Here is a 24,402-nt window from a genome sequence, read left to right on the forward strand (position 1 = left end):
TCTAGGCCTTTTCAGACGTTGAACTGTAAGTCTTAAAAAAGTAACTCAAAGGATCATTTGAGGCTTAGTCATCAGAGTTTAAGAAAAACCGCGTATTGAAGCATAGACACATAGAATCATAGAGTCACGTTGCAATTGCAAACCAAACCTGCTTTTTCGATTACCGGAATTCGCAGGTTTATACCATCGAGACTTCATGATCATCTTCTGCGTAAGAGCTGGAGAATTTTTATACTTTTCTTGTTACCTTAAAGCAGACCGGAACGCTTCTTATACATACACATGTTTCATTCTAGTGCAGTTTAAAGAATTATCGATGGGATCGGGGAGTGATACGGTCCGGCGTTCAAATCCCAAATGAGCCTTTTTTCCGTAGTGAGGATTGACTATCCAACTATGTGGTATCAGTCGCTTGCCACCGCAGTCGCTTTATGGACAGTGGTGATTGGATTCGATTGTCGAATGTGATATGCCCGGCTGCATCCAAAGCAACAGTGTTTTAATGTTTTGCAACGCACCCCTACAGATTTTTAATGGATCGATCGTTTCATTAACGCACTCTATCTTACATAGGCAAGAGCTAAGCAATGAATATCGTCGGCAGATGCAATGATCAGATTGTTCTGATTGTTGAACATCCCTTTGAGTTTAGTCAAGAGAAGAAGAAGACAAAAGAGGAATAAGTGCTTTTAAAAGGGCGTTTAAAGTTTAGACCACAAACATAGGAAACATGCTAAACGAAGAGTTTCCAGGAAACTCGGTCTAGGGCTGCAGTCCTCCATCCACGGCTGCATCCGATCTCCGACAGGTTAGACTCCACTTGATCCAGCCAACGAGCTTGCTGTGTTCCTCTACGCCTCTTTTCGAACGGATCGCTGACGAGCACTTTCTTGGCGGGGCATGAGTCCGGCATACGCATCACGTGCCCCAGCCAACGTATCCTTCCAGCTTTGACTACCGTCAGGGTATCAGCTAGCTAGCTCGTGGTTCATTCTCCTTCGCCACACGCCCTGCTAACACATCGCCAAAGATAGTCCTTAGCAACCGCCGTTTGAAAATGGCGAGTGCATTGGCGTCCTCCGTCACCATAGTCCAAGACTCGTACCCGTAGAGGACTACCGGACGTATCAAGGTGCGGTAAATCGTACATATCGTGTGTTGTTGGAGTCTTGTGGATCGCAGGAGTTTGTGGAGTCCGTAGTAGGAACGATTCTCCTGAACAATGCGCCTTCGGATTTCGCTGCTTCCTTTGCTGTCCGAAGTTACGATCGTACCAAGATAGCAGAACTCCTCTACCACCTCGAGATCATCTCCGTCAACTGATACTCTGCTTCCGTGTCGGGATCTACCACGGCCAGAGCCTCTGGCAAGCAGGTATTTTGTCTTTGTCACATTGATCCTCAATCCAATTCTATTGGCCTCGCGTTTCAGTCTGGTGTATGCCTCGCACACCGCCGCAGTTATCCGTCCGATTATGTCGATGTCATCCGCGAAGGCAAGGAATTGGAGAGATCGGGTGAAAATCGTGCCCCGGATGTCGAAGCCCGCGCTTCGCATGACACCCTCCAGAGCGATGTTAAACAACAAACAGGAGAGTTCGTCTTCTTGCCTCAGACCCCGGTAAGATTCGAACGATTTCGACAGCATGCTCGAAACTCAAACCTTGCACTGCACCCCGTTCATAGTGGCCTTTAGCAACCGTACCAGCTTCCCACTCCGGAATCCGTACTGCTGCATGGTGTTCAGTAGTTCGGTCCGATCTATGGTATCGTAGGCCGCCTTGAAGTCAATGAACAGGTTGTGCGTAGGGATCCGCTGCTCCCGGAATTTTTGGAGGATCTGCCGTAGAGTAAAGATATGGTCGGTTATCGATTTGCCTCCATCAAATCCCGCTTGGTAGCTTCCGACGAAATCTGTACCAAAGGGGTTTCATTCAGCATGCAGCATTCAGGACTGCGGTGGCCCGGAAGTTAGCACAGCCCATCCTGTCACCCTTTTTGTACACCGGGTGTATGATACCCAGTTTCCATTCGTCCGGTAGTTCTTCCTGTTCTCAAATCTTAACAATCAGCCGATGCATGATGGCGGGAAACCTCTCCGGACCCATCTTGAACAGATCGGCCACATGCAGCATCGGTGCCAGCTGTTTACTGCTGTTTATTACTAGCTTATCGTTCGTTAAAATTATACCATTGCTAACGATCAGAACGAAAAATTCAAACAAATAAACACAAATAACAATGTAAAGTAATTAATCTATTTGCTGAAAAGCAATTATTTTTAATTTACAATGTATAGGAGAAAATCGAGTAACTTGTTTGAGCATTTCACCGAATGATCAATGCGTGGGTATTGCATTACGTATTCATTCGCTTGAATTGCAGCTTAAATTCCAACCCAATAACCCTGACGAGAGCCATTCATTTAGCATGAAACCGATGGCGCTCGAACGATGTAACGAACGTTTGAGATGGCCGAAACTTTTCGATCCAATCTGTGGATGAGTTTCTTTTTTGCTGTTGTTGCTTTAGCTGCTCTCCCTTTTGACTCGTTTAGGACACACTCTTTTCCACCGGTCCAGTTCAGTGCTGGTGGGGTTTTTTTTTCGGGAAGATCTGTGTGACGTGCAAAACTGTAAACTTTTCAATCCCCAACCCCTCTAGCCGCTCACTCACCCAGAGCGAAGTGAATCAAAGAGTATTTTTTATTGCTCGAGGCTCTTCTGGCTTTGCCTTTTCGTGCTTCTTGTAACGCAACCGACTCTCGAGAGCGGCCGGTGTAAGCGAGTCTGTAGCTTTTTCCTGCTTGCCTCTTCTTCTCTTATGCATCCATTTTGTTTGGAGCAGAACTATAACGAACTAAGAAGCTTCTCATCGTTTATTTCTAGTTCGGAACGACTTTTCCCTCTACTCGTCGTAAAGCTGCTTCGCTTCCGGGCGCGTTGGTCCCATCCGTCCTCCTTCCTACTCACTACTTGAGATCCAAATGGACTTTTATAATCTCTGAATTTGCCAGCCAGCCAGCCAGCCAGTCGTTGTTGGTGACCTTGGCTGTGAAATTGTAACTTGCACTTCCGCTGGCCCACTTTTGTCACCCACCTCGCATACCCATCAGCCATCACATTCGAATGCCATGTTTCGTCTGGTGCACGATCGTCTCCCGATCGTGGCATTGTACGGTTTTAATCCATCACCGAGCCGTCGTACGAAACGAAACATCTCCTGCGCCCGTTCGTTTCCGTAGTTTTGGGATGCAATCGGTACGCTTCATCCTGTTGTCCTTCCCGCTGACAAGGGGGCACCGGGTTGCCTGCCGGTTGGCTTAGAATGTGGCACAAAGTTTACTTTTCGTTGCCGTCACTGACAGTGCGAATGGCACCGTAGGCAGTGATGGTGACGAAGATGGAGGCGCCCAGCTTCCCGTAGTTAGTGTGAGCGGAAGGATTTCTTCTACTTGGCTGCCCGCTCGGAAAGAACTCGGTAAAGTGGAAAACTGTAAAACTGGAATCTGGGCACGTGTGTGAGCGTTAAAAGGCCAGATAACTTGCCCCCGAAAATGATTAAAAAAAAAAAAACACTTCTTACGGAACAAGCAGGAAAGAGTGTGCGAATGAGAGACACAGGGGACAGTAAATGATTTATGGGATTGTTCTAAAATCGGCCTTTCCGGCTTAGCTTCATTTCCTCACCGACGGATTTCCAGGATGCGCAATTGTATGTTATTTGGCAATGTTCCGGGCTTTCTTTATTTTTGGTTTCGGTTCAGCGTAAAAGCGGCGGTATTTTTTTTTTTGGGGGAATCTAATTTTAGCATCGCAACTGTTCTTGCCCACCTACCACTTCTACTGGCCCGGTACGTGATGGATTTGCCGACTAATCTCTCGTTCTCTGTTTCTCTTTCCAGGGTCCGGATGTGTTGGGCAATGGCAACAGCAACAACACGGTTGGCCCGTTCGAGGAGTACGAGTTGTTCTACCGGCACTCTTACACGATGACCGCCGTGTACTGTGTCGCGTACTTTATCGTCTTTATCGTTGGGCTGGTGGGAAATAGCTTTGTGATCGCTGTAGTGTTTCGGGCACCGCGGATGCGAACGGTGACGAACTTCTTCATCGTGAACCTGGCACTAGCGGACGTGCTGGTGATAGTGTTTTGCTTGCCCGCGACGCTGATGAGCAACATCTTTGTCCGTAAGTATTTTCTCGTTACCCGTTGTTATGATCGCTCCGAACCATCACGATCAATAGTAATTGCCGAAAATTTGTACAGAGTTTGAAATTGAAACGAGCTCTAACTTTCATCTTATTTAAATGTTTAGGGGTAACATACCGACATTCGGAATCAAAAATTAATGCTATTGATACCTTCATTCCGTTGTCTGTATGTACGGTTTGCTTGTTACCATCAAGTATCGTGGGAAAATATTCTTCAAACGAGCTTCAAGCCTTTATTTAATCATGGAACGTATCATAAGCTCAGAAGCTTAAGAATTTGTGTGTTTTTGTATGTTCATAATCGAACCGCTCTGCATGTGGAACGGTTCTTTATTTCACAGACTGTTAAAGTCTACGTTATCGTACGTGTACTTCACAAGCAGGAGAAAATATGATCCTACCCGCACCATATCGTTCTATCGCTAATCGTACGTAGATGCACTTTTCTAATTGGTTTCTACAAAGCTGCTTTCTGCTTTCGTTGGTGTGTCTCTTCCATACCAAACGAGTCAATATTGATGGGCACAATATTGATCGATCGATAATATGCACGAGTTATTGTTGTGGTTGACTGGAGCGCTATGATTGCTACCGTTTTTTGTGTTCTTTTTACTAAACTGGTTGACCAGCACTAGGACTTTCACGCGGGAACGTTTCGCGATGGAGAAGACGGTCAAGCCAACTTCCGGTGTGCTCAGGCATCGGGCATCAATTTTAAACGATAAACTAACAATTTGTTTTTATGCTGTTTTAAATGGGTTTGTCTAGCTTTTTGTAAGTGCGTTATAAACTGTTGATAAGTGTTATTCGTTGTGGAAGTTCGTCTCCATTACAAAATCGCATTTTTCTCCATTTAAAATAAGTATTTTTGCTATTCTACTGACGTTAGAAATTAGTAAGCATAATAAACTTGTAACCCTGATGTGTCCCGAAAAATATGGTTGATTGCAAATATATTTTATCCCCATTACATATTTTATCATGGTGAGATGGAGACGCCCAGTCCTTCACTCCTATTAAACTGAATTATATTTCGTTTATGTGTATTGTTTAGACGGAAATTATCGATTCTTCATACATACATCATTTTGAACTGTGTCTATAATGTCTAGAGTCAACTAACAATTGATTTGCTTATATTGAATTTGTAGTAGTAAAATGATTATTCAAATTTTTGAATATTTATCACTCCTAATCTATCAGCTGATGCAAAACGAACGTTTTAACGCCTAGATTTGTGGCTTCCTCGGAGTACTGCTAGAGATTATTTTGATGAGGTAGTAATCTATACCTATAGTGCTGGATATTAATTCATATTAAAGGAAAGGCATGAAACAAATTTTATTTCAGTGTGAAGATGTAATATCGTTAGGAAAATTATTTTAAAAAAGCTAGCTCCGGCGTCATTTTACCAACATTATTGATTGTTATGGGAATTGTGCATCATATTGTATTTTTTTTACAGAATCTTAGAATCATAAATTAATTTAAATATTAAATGTACGTAAACTTTATTCGTGCCAGATCATGCAAAAAGATCCTCTCTTTATGTGTATTGAATGCTAATACTCCTCACACTACACTCACACTAAAGAATAAGCAATTTGATTCAATGTTCCATATATTCCTAAAAAACTAACCCGCTTGGTGCGATCAATCGTTGCGACACAAACCCAACCAAAAACAAAACTATCGCCAGTTTTTTCTTCCGATGGAGTGACAAATACCACCAGTTCGTTGAATCCCGGACCGAATGCAAGTAACTGTTTGACCTTTTGCACGTACACAATCGTAACGGGATGGCGTTGTGGCATCGGACAAAAACAACAGTGGACAAGTGCACAAAATCCATTACAGTTGTCCATCTGAATATTGGAAAATCGTAGCCATTTGATGGGATGTGCAGTGTAGATTCATCCTCCGAGTTATTCCCTTTTGCCTCTTTGCACACTGTTGTGCTTTTTCTCATCGTTTGTGTGTGGGTGTGTGTGTGTCGATCTTCCTCCAGTGAGATAAACTACCCGCCGGTCTGATTTACGTTCCGGCGGTGCAAAAGTTTTAGAATGTTGTTGTGAAACTTTTTTCACTCTCCCTATAGTCAAATGTTTCCCTTCCCGTGCAGAAGCACCATCAGCAGCAGAAGTGGTGGTAGCAGTAACACAGAACAGCAGCAGCAGCAGCAGCAGACAGTTTCGTTTCGTTGTGCGGTTTTGGGCAACGGGCCGTGTCGAGTGCTGTGTTGATGATTTTTGTGGACAACACATTGGCGTTGGAAAACAATTTCAATGCTGACATTGCAACCAATTAAAAAGACATTAAATTCACTGCTGCAAGAGTGAATGAGAGAAGAAGAAATAAGAAGAAAGAGAGGGAGGGAGGGAGAGAGAGAGAGAGAATGGGAAGATATGGGATAGAGAGATTAAAAAAGTTGCCTCTCTAATCCCTTTTTTTCTCGGCTAGTGGGGCTGTGCAATGGGGCTAAACAAAAACTAATTAAATTCTATAAATCAGTGTCCTGTCTGGTGTTTGCCCTTCAGCTGCAAGCAAATTCGTTACGGCCTTGATGTAGCCCTGTTTCAGCTCACTCCTTTTTTTTCCTCGAGTAGCGGCAAATGCTGGTTCGAGATTTCCTGTTTAGTGTTGCTGTGTGCGGCATCGAATCGAACTGCTGCCACCGATAAGTTTTGTACCCTGCCCAATGCCACCGATTGCAGGTGGTGCAGGGAAGATGGATCGCAACGAGAAGCCTGCGGTTTGTAACTATTAATTTCGAAACGTTCCAATAAATAACCACCTTCACGAACGACGCACGTCACGATGCACTACGACGATGTATGGGAACCGAGAGGCACATACCCAGCCGGTAATGACCATCCGGTGTGCACTATAATTTCGTGTGGAAAAGTTTCGTGTCAAGTTTGCTGAGCAATGTCGTATTGGATGTAATATTTACTGTGCAGATGAAATGCGCATCTTGGCAGAAAACACTGTTACAGAGGGTGCATTCTTCTGCAGCCAATGGATGGATGTGTTCTTGTCACAATGCTGGCAGCGATAGTCAAGGGCGGTGTAGCGATTGCAATTGGATCACTTTTGGAACCATCGGAGTGTAAATATTGAAACATTATGTTACACAGCATGCCAGAGTCGGCAATGGCAACAACAAAATAGAATAAAAAAACACAAAGAATGGCCAAAGGTGAATGCACATAAAACGTACGGTCGGATGGCTTTATTGTGCTTGAGGGTCCGGTCCGGTACCGTTGGGTAGACGCTTGAACCGCTGCACGGTTCAAGTCTAACTTTTTTGTCACCAGGATCCGAAAGCATCCGATGAAACCGATCGGTCGATCGTTGCCTGGGTTATTCTTGTCCTGCCCTTCCATCGGAAGGTAGTCAAATATTCATCTTTGACTTTGGATGACATTTTTTTTTCTTCCACATCTCTTACACCTTCTGACTTTGACACGTTTCCGAACCAATCGTCAGCTGTGGCGGAAGTGCATTGTACAAGATACATCCACTACTTGCACGGCTCCAAGGTGTAAGGTGTCCGGATGTGTCTGATTTTTGCTTTTTATCGCTTTTCCACCGAAATACATTTGCCAACATGTAAACGAACTTCCGGTAACTTGCTTTCTTCGGCGGGTGAGAAGTGTTAAAAGAAGAATTTATGCACATGCATCGTAACAGTGAGCACAGGAATGATGAATAGTAAATTCAATTATTTCACCTTTTGCGTGTGCGGGTTAAGCATCGGCAGGGAACTGGCGTCCTGAGGAAGTGTCGGAACTTGGAGGTTGACTTTTGAATACTGTATATACTCACTCAACACTGAGGAATGTGGGCTACGTTGCACTGGGACTTGTTATTGAGAGATGCAAAGATACATTCCAGAGGTTTTCATCAGAAGCAAAATATGATGACGAGAAGATGAATATCTACAAGGATTGTGTTGTGAAGCGGTTTTGCATTGTATTGCATTTATTTGAGTGAAGAAATTGCAATCCTCTTCCATCCTGCTTTAAGTTGTAATGCTGTTTCTTCAGGACATAGACACACCTCTAGGCGAGATTATGTTTTGTTAAGCATTTGTATACCGAATCTCCTTATCTGCCAAGATCGTCTTGCTCTTGGTATGAATGTAGCGTGGTGTAAATCCAATAGTTCAACTTGGTAATCATTTTGTCGAGTATATCTTTCAGTAATTTTTATAAAAGTCTTGTCTAGACTAGAACTAGAATATCTTTAAAGATTAGATCGAATTGGGGCTTATTAAAATTGATCTTAGATGAACTGTGGTCGTTAAAAAAAACTCAGAAGTTGTATTTACATAAAGAAAACTAAAACAACCAAAACTATGGTAGCCATGGTCATCATATAACACGTTGTTGGAGTCTGTCTTCACTACTGATGAACGGTTCAAATGGGAATTGAACCAGGTTCTGTCGTGTGAAGACCGGCATCGTGACGTCCTTACTACGGTGTGCACTTTTACTTAGAAATGTTTACTTCGAATTAAACCTTTTTTGTCTCTACAACCTCGAGAAGTATTAGTGAGCATCCTCGATTTCCCTATACCATCGACTAGATCTCAGCCAACCGAGTCTCTGTTGTGAAGGTCCTCGGTCCAAACCAACCATATCGACTCCCTTGTTGCCAGAGCTCGTAGAACACTTGGAGTATTGAGGCGTGTTGTCTGCGATTTATCTGACGCCCTTCTGTCTTTAGGTATTATTCTGCTCGTTGGTCAGGTCGCTAGCAGAGTACTGCTAGTTGATTTGTTTGCCGTTAACCAGGATCCACCAGGATTAACCACATCTGCTATTCCTTGTTATGTGGATAGGTGTCGGTTGCTCGACATGCAGTCCCTGGAATCACGCCGATCCATCGCTCAAATTTCCTTTAATGCCTCCCTCCTCCATTGTGCTGATGTACCATCGTTACTCGATCTATATTTATACGCAATATTCCTATTCAAATACTCGATTCCTCGATTCTTTTTCATGTACCCTTTCGTTTTCTACGTATTTGTTCTCTATTCGTTCCTGCAAAGATTCTATGTTTCGTGTAATGCGTGCATTCAAATCGTCTTCCCGCCTTTTTGACTATAACCTCTCCCTATCATCGTTTTGTTCCCGGCTACGATCCTCTCACAGGTAGAGCAGCACTATTTAAATTATACTAGATTAATAAGTCTTAAGCTCATTCTAGAGTCATAAGGCAAACAATGTAAATCTACTGGAATCGGAATTGAAGTAGAAATTTTGTGTTTTTACTGTTTCTTTAAAAAGTATTGTTATGAACGCGTTAAACGTTTAGACGAAGCGCAAAGTGCTGCGATTTTTAAAACATTTTCGTACGAAGTCGCGAAATTTCACAAAATTACGCTAGAGTCCTTATCTAGACCGTCCTTTAAGATTTCTCTAGACTTTACCCACGAATATGAAGAATATTCGGAAACTGGCATAATGTCATCAGTTCGTTTCCATTCTGGTTTGTCGATTCAACCGGAAACAATAATTGCTATTTCCAAAATTATCCTTTGCAAACAATAACCAAGAAAAATATAGACATTACAAATTAAATTACAAATATATATAAACTAAACTGCGAAAAAAAAATTATTGAAAAGAAATCATTTTTCGCTCGTAGAATAATTTTTTTACACATGCTACAGGAACAACATTCAATAACATTATTGATGAAAAATTACAGCACAACAGTAACCTCGCGAATGACAAAAACTATGGCGTATTTTGCTGGAAGAATCAGCGTCTTTTATTATTTGTTTACATAAAGGAGAGCTACCAGCTGATTTATTTGTGAAAATCACGTCGTGATTCTATGAAAAATTGTGCCAAACAAAGTAGTAACGGGAAAATTTGTTACAATGTCAGACAGACTGACCCAGGAGAAAAAATTCCAAAAAAATATGTTTATTTATAATTAATTATGACGGTCCAGTGCCGTATTGTTACCAAAAAAATATGTATCAATTTGTGAATAAGGCTAGTCCTATTGATTGAAAATGAAATTTGGAATCAAGGATTTATAGTTACGTCTGTTAATGGCCATGCCGGTCGTACAATGGTTTTCTGCTAGACTGTCTTCATCCCACTTAGTTGAATATCCGGGTAGTACACACCACTGGGGTACAGTCCTGTTGAAGGTCTAAAGACATACTGAAATATTTAATTTTTAGTATATGTAAATAATGCTAATTTTTCCTGGCTTAATGAACTATTAGATCATGTCAGCCATCAAACGGCTTACCCGTGTTATTTACATCATGGAGTTAGATAGTCCGCCGTCACTACGGTGGAATGATTTGGATGGGATTTGACCCGCGGTCTTGTTATGCGACCGTCGTCAACACCAGTTCGGGCAACGGACCGTCCTACATTCAAATCATGCATTTGTGCGTATAATTCACAGTTCTTAAATGGGCGTGCTATCCCAACCACTGGAACGTAATTATGCGTAAGGACGACAGTCAGGCGAGTCAAAGACACGGAAGGCCACAGCTCTCATCTCTACGATATTCGCCGAATAGCACTAATTACGAAATCGTTTGATTAGTTGAGAAAAAGTTATGAATGTCATGCGGAAAGGAAAAATTAAAACGGAGTGGGAACCAAATCGGATCGGATCGTTTAGTGGAAAATATGAAAAATAGGCATCAAAATGTCAACGGATAGTGGGCAATTTAGCGGTAACGTTGGAATAATAAATTGTGAATTTCGGTTGATTGATGAAAACAAATTAAAAATAAAATAATATTAATGCCAATAGAGGCTCATGCTCGCCTTTTCAAACATAGATAAATTAACTAAAAACCTAAGTAGCTAAAAATAACCTATCGATGGAGACGCCTAGTATTTTTTAAAAACTTGCCCTTAAAATGTTCCATCAGTCAAAGTTAATAAAAAATATGTTTTTTTTTATCCACTCTCTAAAATAAAAAGAAATTTTGATCTTCTACCCAGAGAAAGGCTCAGCGTGCAGCGAATGTCATGGTTCCATTTGCTTTTTGTCAGCCGATATTGTTACCCCGTGCTTGTGCTTTGATGTATTCTTCCGTGTTGCATGTTCCCGATGGGAATCAGCTTTCGATGCAAGCGAGCGTAATTAGTTTGCTGCAATACGAGCTTTTAAAGCTGGTTCACATTTCATCACCCAACAGCACCAACATCGGCAGCCTCGTCACGGCGAGGTGAGCGTTCGTGGCAACTGGGGAAAATATATCTTTTTGTTTGTGTGCTTTGTTTGTTCCTTAAATTCGATCGACGGATTGAGCATTGTATCCTATCTGGTTGCACTGTTTTCCCTTGTTTTTTATTTGTATTTCATGCCACCCGACAACTGTGCAAAAGGGCTTTTAACTATCAAATTAATTTGAAAACTTTCCACCACGAAGTGAGTGATTTTTCATCGCATTTCGTATCATTAATTTCATTAGTTGCACACAATACGGTACGGGTCCGTATGCAGTGTAGTATGTGTGAGTGTAATAAGTTCCGGGTTTAGTTTCTGCTTTGATAATTTTGTTCTTTTTTCAGTTCAATTCAGCACCGAAAATGAAGGAAAAAAACAAATGCATTTTTCTTACTTTGCACTATTATTAAGGTGAAGTCCGAACAGGCAATAGTGTATAGTGTGCACAGTCGCCCTTTTACATAGATGATGTGGTTCCGGTATGTGCTGAAGCTTGTACCGATGAATCGTCAACAAAAACATTGCCTTCATGTAGTTGGCCATCACGGTAATTTGCAGCAGTTGTTAGTCCTGCGACCGTGTTAGGGTTCAACCCTTTTAATCTCCAAACCATTGCACCACCACGAACGGGCGCGACCACATGGTGCTGCCGGGCCGGGTAAACTGTTCTACCGGATGCAATTAATGAACCCGTGAAGCACACTGATTGATATTGCCAGCGTCCTGGTTTAGCTGATGCCCGGTTGATGAGGTTTGCTGAAAATTGCGCCAGTTGTACCCGATCGGGTTGGGGCCGGGTAGAAGAAGGCGCTTCAAAGGGCAAAACCTCAGCACTGACGAGACATTTCACTCAGCGGACCTCCATCAACGACACGTCCACACGGTCCAGCCGGGCGATGGGTCCGTCGCATCGCAAAACCCGGTGATCAGCCGGAACCGCAAAACGTAAACATGGTATCGAAATATGCACTAATCATGTAAGCCGATTGGTTGGTGAACCCCCGTGAAGTTGGTTCTGCTGCTGGCCGGGAAGCATATCCGTACAGATACGGGTTGTTTGTTAGGTTGGGGCGTGGGTTCCAGATTTGAACCAAATTCAACCGTGAACCGTGTGGTTTTAGCAAATAGAGAAATTGGGCCCGAACTGCTGCGGTATGGAGGGAAATAAATATGGCAATAATTTTTCGGTCAGCGCATCGGATCGTTCGGAAATTTTCTGAACTGCTGAAAAGACTCGGAGAGAGGTAGTAGAGCGGGACGTGTAACGCGAGGGCGAAAGGTCACGTTGCAAAATTCGTAATTTATTTTGATCGGATAATGCCCGAATAGGCTCCGTGGGATTCGTTCAGCTTTCAGCACAACCGAAACGTCAGTATCGACTTGGAGCGGAAGGGGTGTGATTGTGTTGTAGTGGAATCAGCATATGAATATTTATACCTGAACGGATTGATGTGCAAAATGAGTGACAATGTCATCATCTTGGGCATGGATGGGCAAGACCGAACGGCACTAAAAATAGTTGTTGTCGCATTATTGACCATCTGTCCAGCTGTAATGGAATTAATTACTACATTTCTTAATTGCGCGCATTTGTGGAGTTTTCATATTTTATTATCTCATTCAATATCAATTAGTTTTGAGAGTTTTATTTAATTTTTTGAAAAATTGGTTCGTATTGCGACAATTTTGTCATCCATTTGATAGACAAACGAATACTTTGTAACATAGCGATGAGTTTTATATAGTGACCTCAATTAGCTGATCTTGACAAACATTCTTAAAATGAAGAATATTACCCTCTTAAAATGTCCAATGCATTAAACGGGTAAATTAAAACAGTAATGAAATGAAGGGTGTCAGGTGTGATAGGTGAAAGCGGCACTGGTCTTGACACGACTAGACCGAGGCTCAAATACTATGCGGTGGTCTCGTGGTCAATAAGTTTCGTATGGCATTAGATGGCCGGCATCAACACGCAGGACGTTAAGCCATTTGTAATTAATTTCATTGTCGTAGAAATATTTGTTCGCGTATATATGTTCAAATCGACTGGTTACCAGTTATCCGTCTTCGTCTTGGTGATAGAGTGATTGGGAAAGATCTTCTGATTGAGGACAATAACACTAGACCCTAAGGTTTTCTCATATATCTGTAATGCGTTTTATGGTCTTTCAAGACTCGTCGCTTCCTTGCAGGTCTCAACTCAGGTCTCAGGTCAGGTCTTAGGTATCAACTGACTCCTCCATCCTATCCTGTTCGCTCTCGGCTTCTTGGGCTGGACTCTTTTGAAGCCCGTCACTCCCACCTCCGATCGTGCTTTATCGCAAGTCTCCTCTCCAAAGATCTGGATGTTCCTTCTCTTCTGTTAGCCATCCCCCTTTATGCCCCATCCCGCCGTCTACGCGATAGACCTCCCTTACACATCCAATCCCGCCATACGCGATACGGTTCAAACGAACCTTTTTTAAGAGCGCTATCGGCCTTCAACAACGCGTACCACCTGTTCGACTACAATGTCTCCGTGTCCCATTTTCGTTCTCGTCTACGCGGATCCTCTTCCTTGCATCCTCGTTAGTGTCGTATGCATTTTTTTCAATCCCCCTATTGTGCTCCTCACCATCATTAGATATTAAGACAATTTTTGTGTAGTACATGAGGCAGGCAAAATATTAAACTAAAATAAATAAATAAATAAAAGACTGTCAGTTGATCAGCAGAGTATATTTCTCTAATACGCACAGAGATAGGATTTTTTCTTCGGGTAGGAAACCTCGGATAGGTACCCTAGAACTAACAGGGTAGTGTGCGCTTCCTACTCACTAAAAACCTCCTCGCACCTTCGACCCTCCAAGTCCTGGTTCAGCGGATTATCATCTTCAGGACAAGGGGGAGATTGCATCAAGCATATCGCCAACATGTACTTTGCGATATGGGTGGTTCATTCCAGCATCAGAATTCAGAAATTTTTGTAATTTTCGCTACCGTTAGCTGTATGACGCAGACTCTCGACGATATAGTCGATCTTCAACCTACCTACCTACCTGCTGTTGCTTTTGGGACTATAACACTTGTAGCTAATGAGATTATCCAATCGCAGTTATGTTCCCGCTACAAATAAACCATGATGTGATGACTCTGCTGTATCGGGATAAGATGAACAACTATCGGATTGAACGAATCCCATCCCGTAGCAAAATGTTCTTAAGAAGTCATGTCCCATTAGGAGTTGAGTTGAGAAAGAAGTCAACTGTCTGACATCAGTGATGATGTTATGCGTCCACCGACCTTAAAAAAATCCCACTCTCGTTGCCAACGCACAATAGGTAGTGCGCGTTCCATAGTCGGTATGCAGTTATTGTCCAAATGTGGTGCTCTTCTTTGATAAATTGGAAATCTTCGTCTACCAGGATATATGAAATAGGAATACCTATTGTATTGTTGTGCTACTTGGGTAGTTTTGCTGCAGGGGCACGGATTTCAGATTTGATGATTGGGAACGAACTATTGAATAAACACACATTGACAGGCGTCTGTCAAGGAAGCTAAAGGAGAGAGCACGCGTTTCTTGCGGGCTTCCGACGTTACGGGAAAGAAGAAAAAGACCACTAATCAGAAAGAAAAGATTTTACATTTCACTCAACGCAGAACAGGCATTATACACGAAAGTGTAGAAGCCGCGCAAATCATGCGATTTTGCGCGAAATGCACGAGCAACTCTTATAGTCGCTGTTCGGAAGGTTCTGCGATTCTGCGATTCTTCTCAATTTTTAAGCAATCTGCCCACAGTGAAGCTCCATATCGTGCCATTGATGGGATAGTCGCCGCCAACAACCAACGAATGGCTACTGCGAGAGCTACATTTATTCGGCATCAATATCCGTAGCGTGTTGACCAATGATGCTACTTTCCTTGGTGAAATGATCCAAGGTGAAATGATGATTGAAATGCAGTCTATCGTCAATTTGTACTCCTGGGTAACGTACACTACGTTGGACATTTATGGTGCGTTTGGCTGTATTTCATACACCTTCCTGTCTTCTGCGGTGCGAGCTTACTACCTTTGTTTCAGTCTTGCCGTGGGATAGCTGAAGTTTTACACTTGGCAAAAACAGTTCCATAGTCTCGATTGCCAATTTTGCTGAGCCGAGAACGTCGAATTTTGATATTATAAACCAATATTCGACAGTATTGCTTGTTTGATTATTGTGCACAGTTGCTGTAAGAAGTTGGGTTGAGAAATATTTAAACAGATTGCAATCTTTCAGACATTATGTGTTCCAAGACGTCTAATATAACTTCTGTTAGTCAATTTTCATTTTGTTTTACATTCTAGAAAGTTTGATTATCACCTTTAAGTACTGTATGGCTTTAAGTATTTGTTACATCATTCTCAAAACGTGTTGACAAATATTAAGCCAAAAACGGTAAAAGTTCAGCACAATGGATTGTGTGCTTCAATCAAAGCCAGGAGCTGGCAAAACAAAAGCTTCAGAACACTGCAGTATTTTGCTGTCGGTAAAATTTAACCGGATGGAATTCTATTTTTAATGCATTGCCAATTTCGCTAATAATGTAACATAATTTCCATCGACGAATTTCCTCCAAACGTCGGATGGGGAAATATGGGCAGATGGAGGAACATAAAAGCTACTTATCTTATACGACGAGTCATTGCTAAAGTAAACAATACAATTCTATCTATAGCACTCGCTGCTTCGATTCTACCATGCTCTGTGGTGTTTCTCGATATGTGTTGTAGCTTCTACGGCAATAAAGCTTCGCAAACAAGCAATAGCATAAAGTAAGCATTAATGAAGTGCCTTCTGACAGGCGAATGGTCTATGTATTTGTGTGGTGTGTGTGTGCGCGAGAGAGGCGGAAATGATTCCCGAAACAACGTTTCCTACCGAGAGTGTTAGCTGCTGTGCACTTCGATGCTCGTACATTGCTCGGTGTGACGTTTCTTTTATTTTTTTGTTTGTTAGTTTTGCTCCCATTTCCGTACACGGATTGCGTACGAAGCTGTTCGATCGCTTGACAACTTTTCAGGAAAGGAAATAGCCAAAAAGTCACATGGCACAAGGAGCACTGTGCGGCACGGATAGCGTTAGCAGAAGGCAAACACGAGCTAAAGATGGCTGTCAAAATGTCGCTGAATTGGGATGTCAAGTGCAGTTAAAGTGCACTTCCGCTTCAGGACCGTAAACTCTGACGAATTAATCTGTGGACTGAAAGCGGACGGCTGCTTACACTGCGAGCGTTTAATTTGCAGCGAACACAGTGATGAAATTATCGGAATCTCGTGTGTATATTTAATTCAATTTTAAAAACTTAACTAGAACAAGTTCATTTATTGATATTGATGGGAGTTAGATCTCCATCCATAAATAAATAAATCAACCGTCCAGAAGATTTTTCTCTTCAAAAACAAAAAAGCGCACACATAAATAATACCCATTCTCCGATGCAGTCATACAGTAGGGACGTTTATCGTTTTTCTCTGCACGATAAAAAATGTTTCTCAGCAGATAGTGGAACAAAAAAAAAAAAACAAACAACTAGACGATGCTTTTACCAACCGAGGGTCATAAAGCGAATCATGCCACGAATATGTGCCTACCATTGCGATAAGAGCGATGCTCTAATGTAAGAGGACATTTTGTTTTTTCATCCCTTCACCCCAACTCATGTTGCATGTGTATATGTGCTGGTTGCGTTTTTGTCACATAAACGTATAGTGGGTCTAAGCTTTCTGCCAGGTTTAGCTTAACGATGTCACTGGCAGGCTTACGGCAGCAAACTTGCATCGTGGACGTATTACCGGTCTTTATCGGTTTACCGTGCATTTCGTGTGTGTGTGTGTGTGGGTGTGTGGGTGTCGCATGGAAACGGAGGCACACTCATTTTACCCGTACAAATCGTGCGTCCGTTCATCGAGCCGGTACTGTCTGGAACCATTTGTCCGTTGGCACCGAATTTAAGATACAGGGTTCGCTAGCCCGGCTGGCAGGTTTTGGTTGCCACTTCGGTGTTTCACCTCCATCATTGTTCGCGATTCCAAGAAGGGGCCGAAAAAAATGCATTCATTTAGCGCTACCAAAAGGGAGAAGGAGAATCATTTTTTTCGTTTCTCCAGCAGCACCATAATCGACCGCTTTTTTTATCTTTCTTTATTGCGCATACTGTCGGCTTTATAGGTTTTTAGTGGCCCAAACTTAGCCTCCCTCTAGCTAGGGGATATATTAGATTAAGCTAGAACAAAGTGTGATTTACGGATTGCATCAACCGGGCGCAAAACATTGTATTACGCGAGATGGCTGTTGTCAAGGATACAGCGCGCTTTTTTGATGCACCGGACTTGTATTTTATTGTGCAGAGAGACTTTGAGTTTGATGTGCCGGACGATATAGTAAATCGCTGTCATGGGGCTACTCGGGATTGCATAGCAGCAGGCGCTTTGTTCGTATGGAATGGAGTTTGGCTGAGCTTTTGAACGGATTGCAAAACAATGCTGTGGATGTAATATTTGACATGCATAGGTGTAAATAATTTTTCGGACAAATAATAATAAGGAAAACGGTGTGTGTTAAAAATACACTAATTTATTCCTTGCAATTCTACAGGAATACAACAAAAGACTTATATTTTCTTTGAGGTGCTTCTGGTAGAATGTGGGCAGTAACTATTATGGGAATTGGTCTTCATGATTGACAGAATGCTGAACGAAAAATATCCACAAATTTTAGACAATCGCAGACTTGTTCACTTGTGACTTCCTTTGCTGTCCGAAGTTACGATCGTAGAAAGGTAGCAGAACTCCTCTACTACCCTGAGATAGTCGCAGTCAACTGATACTCTACTTCCGAGTCGGGCTCTATCACGAACCGAGCCTCCGGCAAGCAGGTATGTTGTCTTTGTCACATTGATCCTCAATCCAATTCTATTGGCCTCGTGTTTCAGTTGGGTATACGCCTCGCACACGGCCGCCGGTGTCTGTCCGATGATCTCAATGTCATCCGCGAAGCCTAGGAATTGGAGAGACCAGGTGAAAATCGTGCCCCGGATATCGAAGTCCGCGCTTTACATGATTCTCTAAATAAAGCAGCCAATTTCCAAAGTCCTTTACTTTCATTATGTTTCGACAGTGTGAGAGTAACGGCTGGTAGAATTTGAATTTGACAGCAGAAGCAATTGACAGGAGAAATGACGGAATAGGAGAAAAAGTAAGAAGAATCGGTGAATTAATGGATCGGTGCAGGAGCCCGGAAACAAGGACGGTGAAAGGGTGCACCGATATTGAAGAAATTGCTCGACTCAACTCATTGATAAATCCTGCATTTTGTTTCTATAATTAAATGATGTTCTCAAAAGCAAAGAAATATTCCCTTGAAATAGTTTTGATTTCTTTCAGTCGTGATAATCAGTTTTCGACTGTTTATTCTAATATTGATTTTTCTTTACATTATACCTCTGATGTGCTGAGATAGCATAGTCCTGTTAGATGCTAATCCTGATGTAGTTTTTCTGGGTGTGGTTAAGTAAACAGTTGAAGAGCATGTTTTTCTAGCAAGAAGTTGATGAATCCTGCAAGCTACCGTTGCAAGCCGAAATATTGTCACTATTTGAGGTTTTTTGAGGTGGCTAATTAATTATAAAAAAGTAATTGAATAATCGATATAAACAATGAAATAATACATTTCGGTCAACAGCTCAACGCTATGTTTTCATACTAATAATCCTAACGCCGGCAAATGGCTTCAGCTTTGTGTTGTTTTGATAAGCTATAAACGATTAACGTAAAACATATCACCATCTACCCAAACACTTGTCGCAGAAAGTTTGTCTACAGCACAGTCACACGAATGCGTTTGTATCCCTATGGATGGTGGATCGTAATGGTTATTTTTCTCTCCAACAATGATAGCCCTCCTGAACCTGTCCTCGCTGTGACCGGACGGGTCAGTATTTAATTCTTGTTCTTTAGAAAATTTTCAGGATTAGTCGGCAGCCGTGTATTGGTCGTGTAAACGATGCAAATTAGAGACAAGGACCGATGCCACACGTCGCATGCGAACACGATGTTACAATGTTGGCTAAAATTTTATCCGTCTCAACATCCACTTCGCTAAGGGCGTTCATCGAGCGGGCATGGTGGAACGTGCCATTTTGTGCCACGGCTGCTATGTACCGGTGTCTGTTTTGTCCGGTAGCCTGTCATCACTAGTGACCCCGCGTCCGACGGCTGGGAAACAAGTTTACTATGTGGGGCATTAAATCGCGATGGACAACCTGACTGGGCAGTGCGAATACCGGGAAACCCGACGAATAAATGCTTGAGTGTGGTTCTTCGGGCGCGCACAAGTGCACTTGTGTCGCGAGCGACGGCAGCCTGTGGGTGAGCGGGTGAAGTAGCGAACCGTTGGTCAACGTGACCGACGTGATAAGGATGCAGGAATAGTTGTGGAGCGAAAAAATAATAACAATACCCGTTCCGTAAGCTAAGCACCGGCATGGCAGAAAACGTCCCGAAGCAGAAGTTGGAATTCTTGATCGCTTGGGGCACAAGCTGTGGAGCTGGTACAATGATCGTTTGCTTTGATTTGTGACACTCCGTAAATGACCAGGTTCGTGATTCGGATGACCAACGGCAAATGTGATCCAGTTGCTACAACTTTGAGGGAGAGAGGGCTTGCAACTATCTGTACGGATATGTTTGCCTGTTCGACTACGTCCACGTTGGATAGTTGGTCAGGTTCGTAGCGGCCACTGCGATGATTTCTGATCCAAATGAACAATCCCACAATCTGAGCATCCAGCGCAGTCATTTGAAGTGTGGAACATTTTTTACATCAACAAGTACAATCCACTCGCTCTGATTGCACTACATGCAGATATACAGGCGAGTGAGCATTATCGTGCAGTTTGAGTTGCGAATGGTTCGCTCCACTCGGACAGACAGAGGAAAGCCACTTGAGACGGATATGGTCGATATCCTCGGATGGGTGGGCAAGCCGGGAAAGGTGGGCAAGCCCGTGCTTGAGGGAAACGTTTGTTGTTTCGTGTTTAATGCCATGTCACTGTTTCCCCGCCTATGGGTAAGGATTTCAAATTGAAATAGAAACAAATGAATGTCAACATAACATATGACCGAGAGAGGCTACACAGAGCAATCGAATGGAGGATTGTGCGTTAATTGTAAAGATGTGACACAAACAACTTGGTTACACGCGATTCTGTTCTGTCAGAAATTGTTGTGATTAATGATTGGCGTAACAATTGCACAGATGGTAATGCAGCAGAGAGTTAAATAATAGATTGATAATTGTAGTCATATTTTTGAATTATTTGGCCAAGACTTCTCAAGACTGTAGTGCCAAGATTTGGCACTACAAAAAAGAATTGTAAAATATTAATTCGCAGCGCAACATGTGCTAATAGAGCCGTCTTTGCAAGCATCGTTCTGGGCCTTTTTTCCATTTTATGGTTGCAAAACTGGTCCTACCAAATTGACCAAAAGGAAGCTTTTCAATGTGGCGAACAAATTAGAAAACCCTAATCTGCCCAAGATGTGCACAAGAACTTAAACCAAACTCAACTTCAACTTGGTGAATGCTTACTTAATCCTGTACCGATATAAGTTCCTATTGAACACGAATTTCAAGCCTAAATATCTCAGATCAGGGCCTCGATACTTTTGCAAGCAGGCCTTTAAGATCCCAAGTGTTATTCGTAGCTTCTCTCTTAATCGGAGAGACTGACGCATTACACCTACTATTCCGTATTTTGAATTCTTCGATCGCGTGATCCGTTGCGCCGATCTAGGTTCGCCTCTGAGGAACCCTTACTCGTTACTATGCGAAGCTTAAACTCCGATTACTCATCTTTTGATTTCAACCTATCCTTTAGTTCCTTCCGCTATCGACTCTCCACTTCTATATTATTTTATTTTTCCTCGTTTTTCATTTTTCTTGTGTTTGTTACTAACCTGCTTTTTGTGCAGATTGTTGTTCAAAATGTTAGGATCAAATTTAAGCTGTCTTTAGTACAGAATACAATTACTGACTTTAGTACAGAGCAAAATCTGGAGACGCATTGTGCAGGGGAATCGTGCCTACTACGACCTTCACCGTCTGCTGAGATCCAGAAGACTTCGAGACCGCACTAACACCGGCATGTGAGATATGTCGCACACTGATTCGCCCGGTGGTCCTATATGGCCACGAGTCTTGGAGCGGAGGATGCAAACGCTCTTGGGGTGTTTGCCAAGAGGTGGTCGAGCGTCGCATCCTCCGGACCATCTTTGGCAGTGTGTTCGAGCATGGAGTGTGGAGGTGAAGGATAAACCACGAGCTTGCTGAGCTATACGGAGAACCGGACATCCTGACGGTAGCAAAGACCGGCAGGATACGATGGCTGGGGCACGTGATGAGGATGCCGGACTCATGCCCCGCCAAGAAGATATTCGTTAGCGACCCCCAGTTAGGCACGAGGCGTCGGGGAGCACAGCGAGTTCGTTGGCTGGCTCAGGTGAAGGGTGACCTGTCGGAGATTGAGTGTCTTCATGGATGGGAAGCGCAGCCAGGGATAGAGTTTCCCGGAGATCTATTGTTGACCATGTCACGGCGACGTGCTCTTTAAAAGAGCAGGCCAACGTGAGTGAGATAGTGTGAGTTAGTACAGAATTGTGCGTTTGTAAGTCTTTGTTACATTTATCTAGTTTATTCAGGATAATTAGGAATGATGATCGCGTCACGCCAAAATTAACAGGAAGAGAGCGTGCTTGTCGATCGGACACCAATTTATACATTGCGATCGCCTTATCGCCTGATTATTCCTCTCTCGCTGATCAATCCTTTTATGCTCGCGCAATCTCATTCTCATACGATCTCATTATCGCATGATTATTCCTCTTTTGCTTTATGCTCACGCACTTTATCTAATGCGGACATTTTTGAAATAGAAATACAAATACAAATGCACATACACATACGGGCAGTGCATGGTGTTAGCCGATCGGAATTCTTTGATTCTGGATTTCAGGAATAAAGGTTACTTCTCTGTTGACAAAATCGATGTAAATCCGCCAAATACGGCACTACTAACACAAATTTGTAGTGAAGAAAAAAACCCTTAGTAGTGGTTAATGAGGCAATTTTGTCAATAGGGTTCATACCTTAAGACCACATCACCAAGCTAAATATTTTTTTACAATTTTATATACTCAACTTCATGTGTGAGTCAAAACGGGTTTGCATGATTGCCTAATGGCAAAATGATTGAATTTGATTGAACCATAAATCTGATTGCAATGTTCAATTATACAGGTGCTTACTAATCGCGTCGAGGCGGTTCTCCCCGTACGCAGGACTGACTATCCAGTTGCGGGTAAACTAAGTTGAAGGAAGGCAGTACTGGTAGACCAAGACTCCTCGAACTTGTAGTGCTAAAGAAGAAGAGGAATTTATTGCAATTAGCATGCAGAATTTTTAAAATAACCTCAACAAGACGTTTTTTTTTGTGAAACGTTTTTAATATTCATTTTAAACAAAGCCCATAAAACCCAAATTATTTAACTCAAATCATAAGTCTTTTAAAGGGCTCTGTAATACAGACAACACCACGAAGTAAAACAAACACTAGTAAGAACCCTGAGAATCAATTAGATTGTGCTTTCTCTTCCAATCGCACAAAAATTATCCACTCCAATCCCCTAGAAGTGACGTATTCTTCTAAAAAACGAAAAGAAGCGATTACATAACCTCCGTTCGCGCTTGGTAGCAAATTTTGAGTACGGCAAGCTGCATGTTGCATCGCGACGGTAAAGCATTTCCATGCTGGCGGCACCCATCAAAGCGAGCAGTCCGGCTTTATCCGTGGGCAAAGCCGAAGAAAATCCATTCCAATTAGGCGATCGATTGACGCTTTAATCGAATATTTGCATTCTCGTACCCCGGTAGCAGAGTGTTCTCGTGCCCGAACGACGATGACGGACGTGGACAGGACTCACGTGGATCTGTGAGTTGCGTTGCGATAGTGATAAGCATTTTTCGGTTAGTTTGTTTTCGACATAGGTGCGTGTGCATGAATGTGCCAGTCTGTTGATCAGTCCGGAAGATGCCTTCATACGAAACGTAACACAGTAAAAGGAAGCAAAAATTGAGCAACGATTTTTCTGCCAATTTCACCGTCTCTAACTACCACGATGGTGATGAACCAGTCTGGGAGTTGTCGGTCATTCGGAAAGAGTTTTTGGATTGTGCTCATTCGCACCGGAACCGTGGTACTGCACAATAAGTTCTTTGCATTCGGTAGTTCGGCATGCATCTGTGTGCATCGTGCACGCATCGCCTAGCGACTGGCCGAATTCGCTTCGTTCGAGAGATGTGTAAGTTTGATCGTAAAGGTGCAAAAACCCGGGATCCGGAATGAAGCTCGACTGTGTTTGTGTGTTGCAAATAGAGCAAGAGAATATGGCCACGGCCGACGTGCAGTGAGAGTGTGAGAAATTGACACAAGAGCTGGAAAGAGCGAACTAGCAACGGTTGTGCTAGCTTTGGAAGCTTTGGCCTGTTGAAAAAGCTTGCCAGTCGGCACACAGACCACCACCGTCAACTTCTGCCATAGCAACTGCAGTGCTAAGAGCGGCACTGTTTGGCGAACGTGTGTGAGAGAAAGGCTGGAGAGCGAGCCAGATAACTCGGTGCAAATCGTGTGTCCGAATGTGTTGGCGAACCGGAAGTAGTGAACGTATCCTTGCAGGAAGGTTCATGCACCGAGCGTCGACTTTAAACTAGGTCGAACGGTCAATAAACCATGTACCTTCCTGCTACAACTACTACTACTACTACTACTACTACTGCTGCTACCACTGCTACTACAACTACAGCTGCTGCTTCACCTGGTCATGGCCGTCGGTCGGGTGCAAAGCGCGTAGTGAACCGTCACAATCGTTGGGTTTTCGAAACCCCCGG

At 42.9% G+C, this 24,402-nt stretch overlaps 3 protein-coding genes across 3 annotated transcripts in view; 2 read left to right on the top strand and 1 right to left on the bottom strand.

Moving 5' to 3' along the window:
* LOC126559183 (uncharacterized) overlaps positions 1-24,402 on the bottom strand; it is a 456,771-nt gene that overhangs the window by 315,751 nt on the left and 116,618 nt on the right. The gene's annotated exons all lie outside the window — the stretch shown is intronic.
* The window catches only part of LOC126559512 (NADH dehydrogenase [ubiquinone] 1 alpha subcomplex subunit 7-like), a 387,608-nt gene that overhangs the window by 226,392 nt on the left and 136,814 nt on the right, over positions 1-24,402 (top strand). The gene's annotated exons all lie outside the window — the stretch shown is intronic.
* Positions 1-24,402, top strand: part of LOC126559761 (neuropeptide SIFamide receptor-like) — a 124,746-nt gene that overhangs the window by 7,962 nt on the left and 92,382 nt on the right. Inside the window, exon 2 of the mRNA XM_050215935.1 lies at positions 3,904-4,189. Coding sequence (XP_050071892.1) covers positions 3,904-4,189 — 286 coding nt within the window. The remainder of the gene's footprint in view (positions 1-3,903; positions 4,190-24,402) is intronic.

The sequence above is a fragment of the Anopheles maculipalpis genome, chromosome 2RL (assembly GCF_943734695.1).
Source record: "Anopheles maculipalpis chromosome 2RL, idAnoMacuDA_375_x, whole genome shotgun sequence".
Taxonomy (NCBI): Eukaryota; Metazoa; Arthropoda; class Insecta; order Diptera; family Culicidae; genus Anopheles; species Anopheles maculipalpis.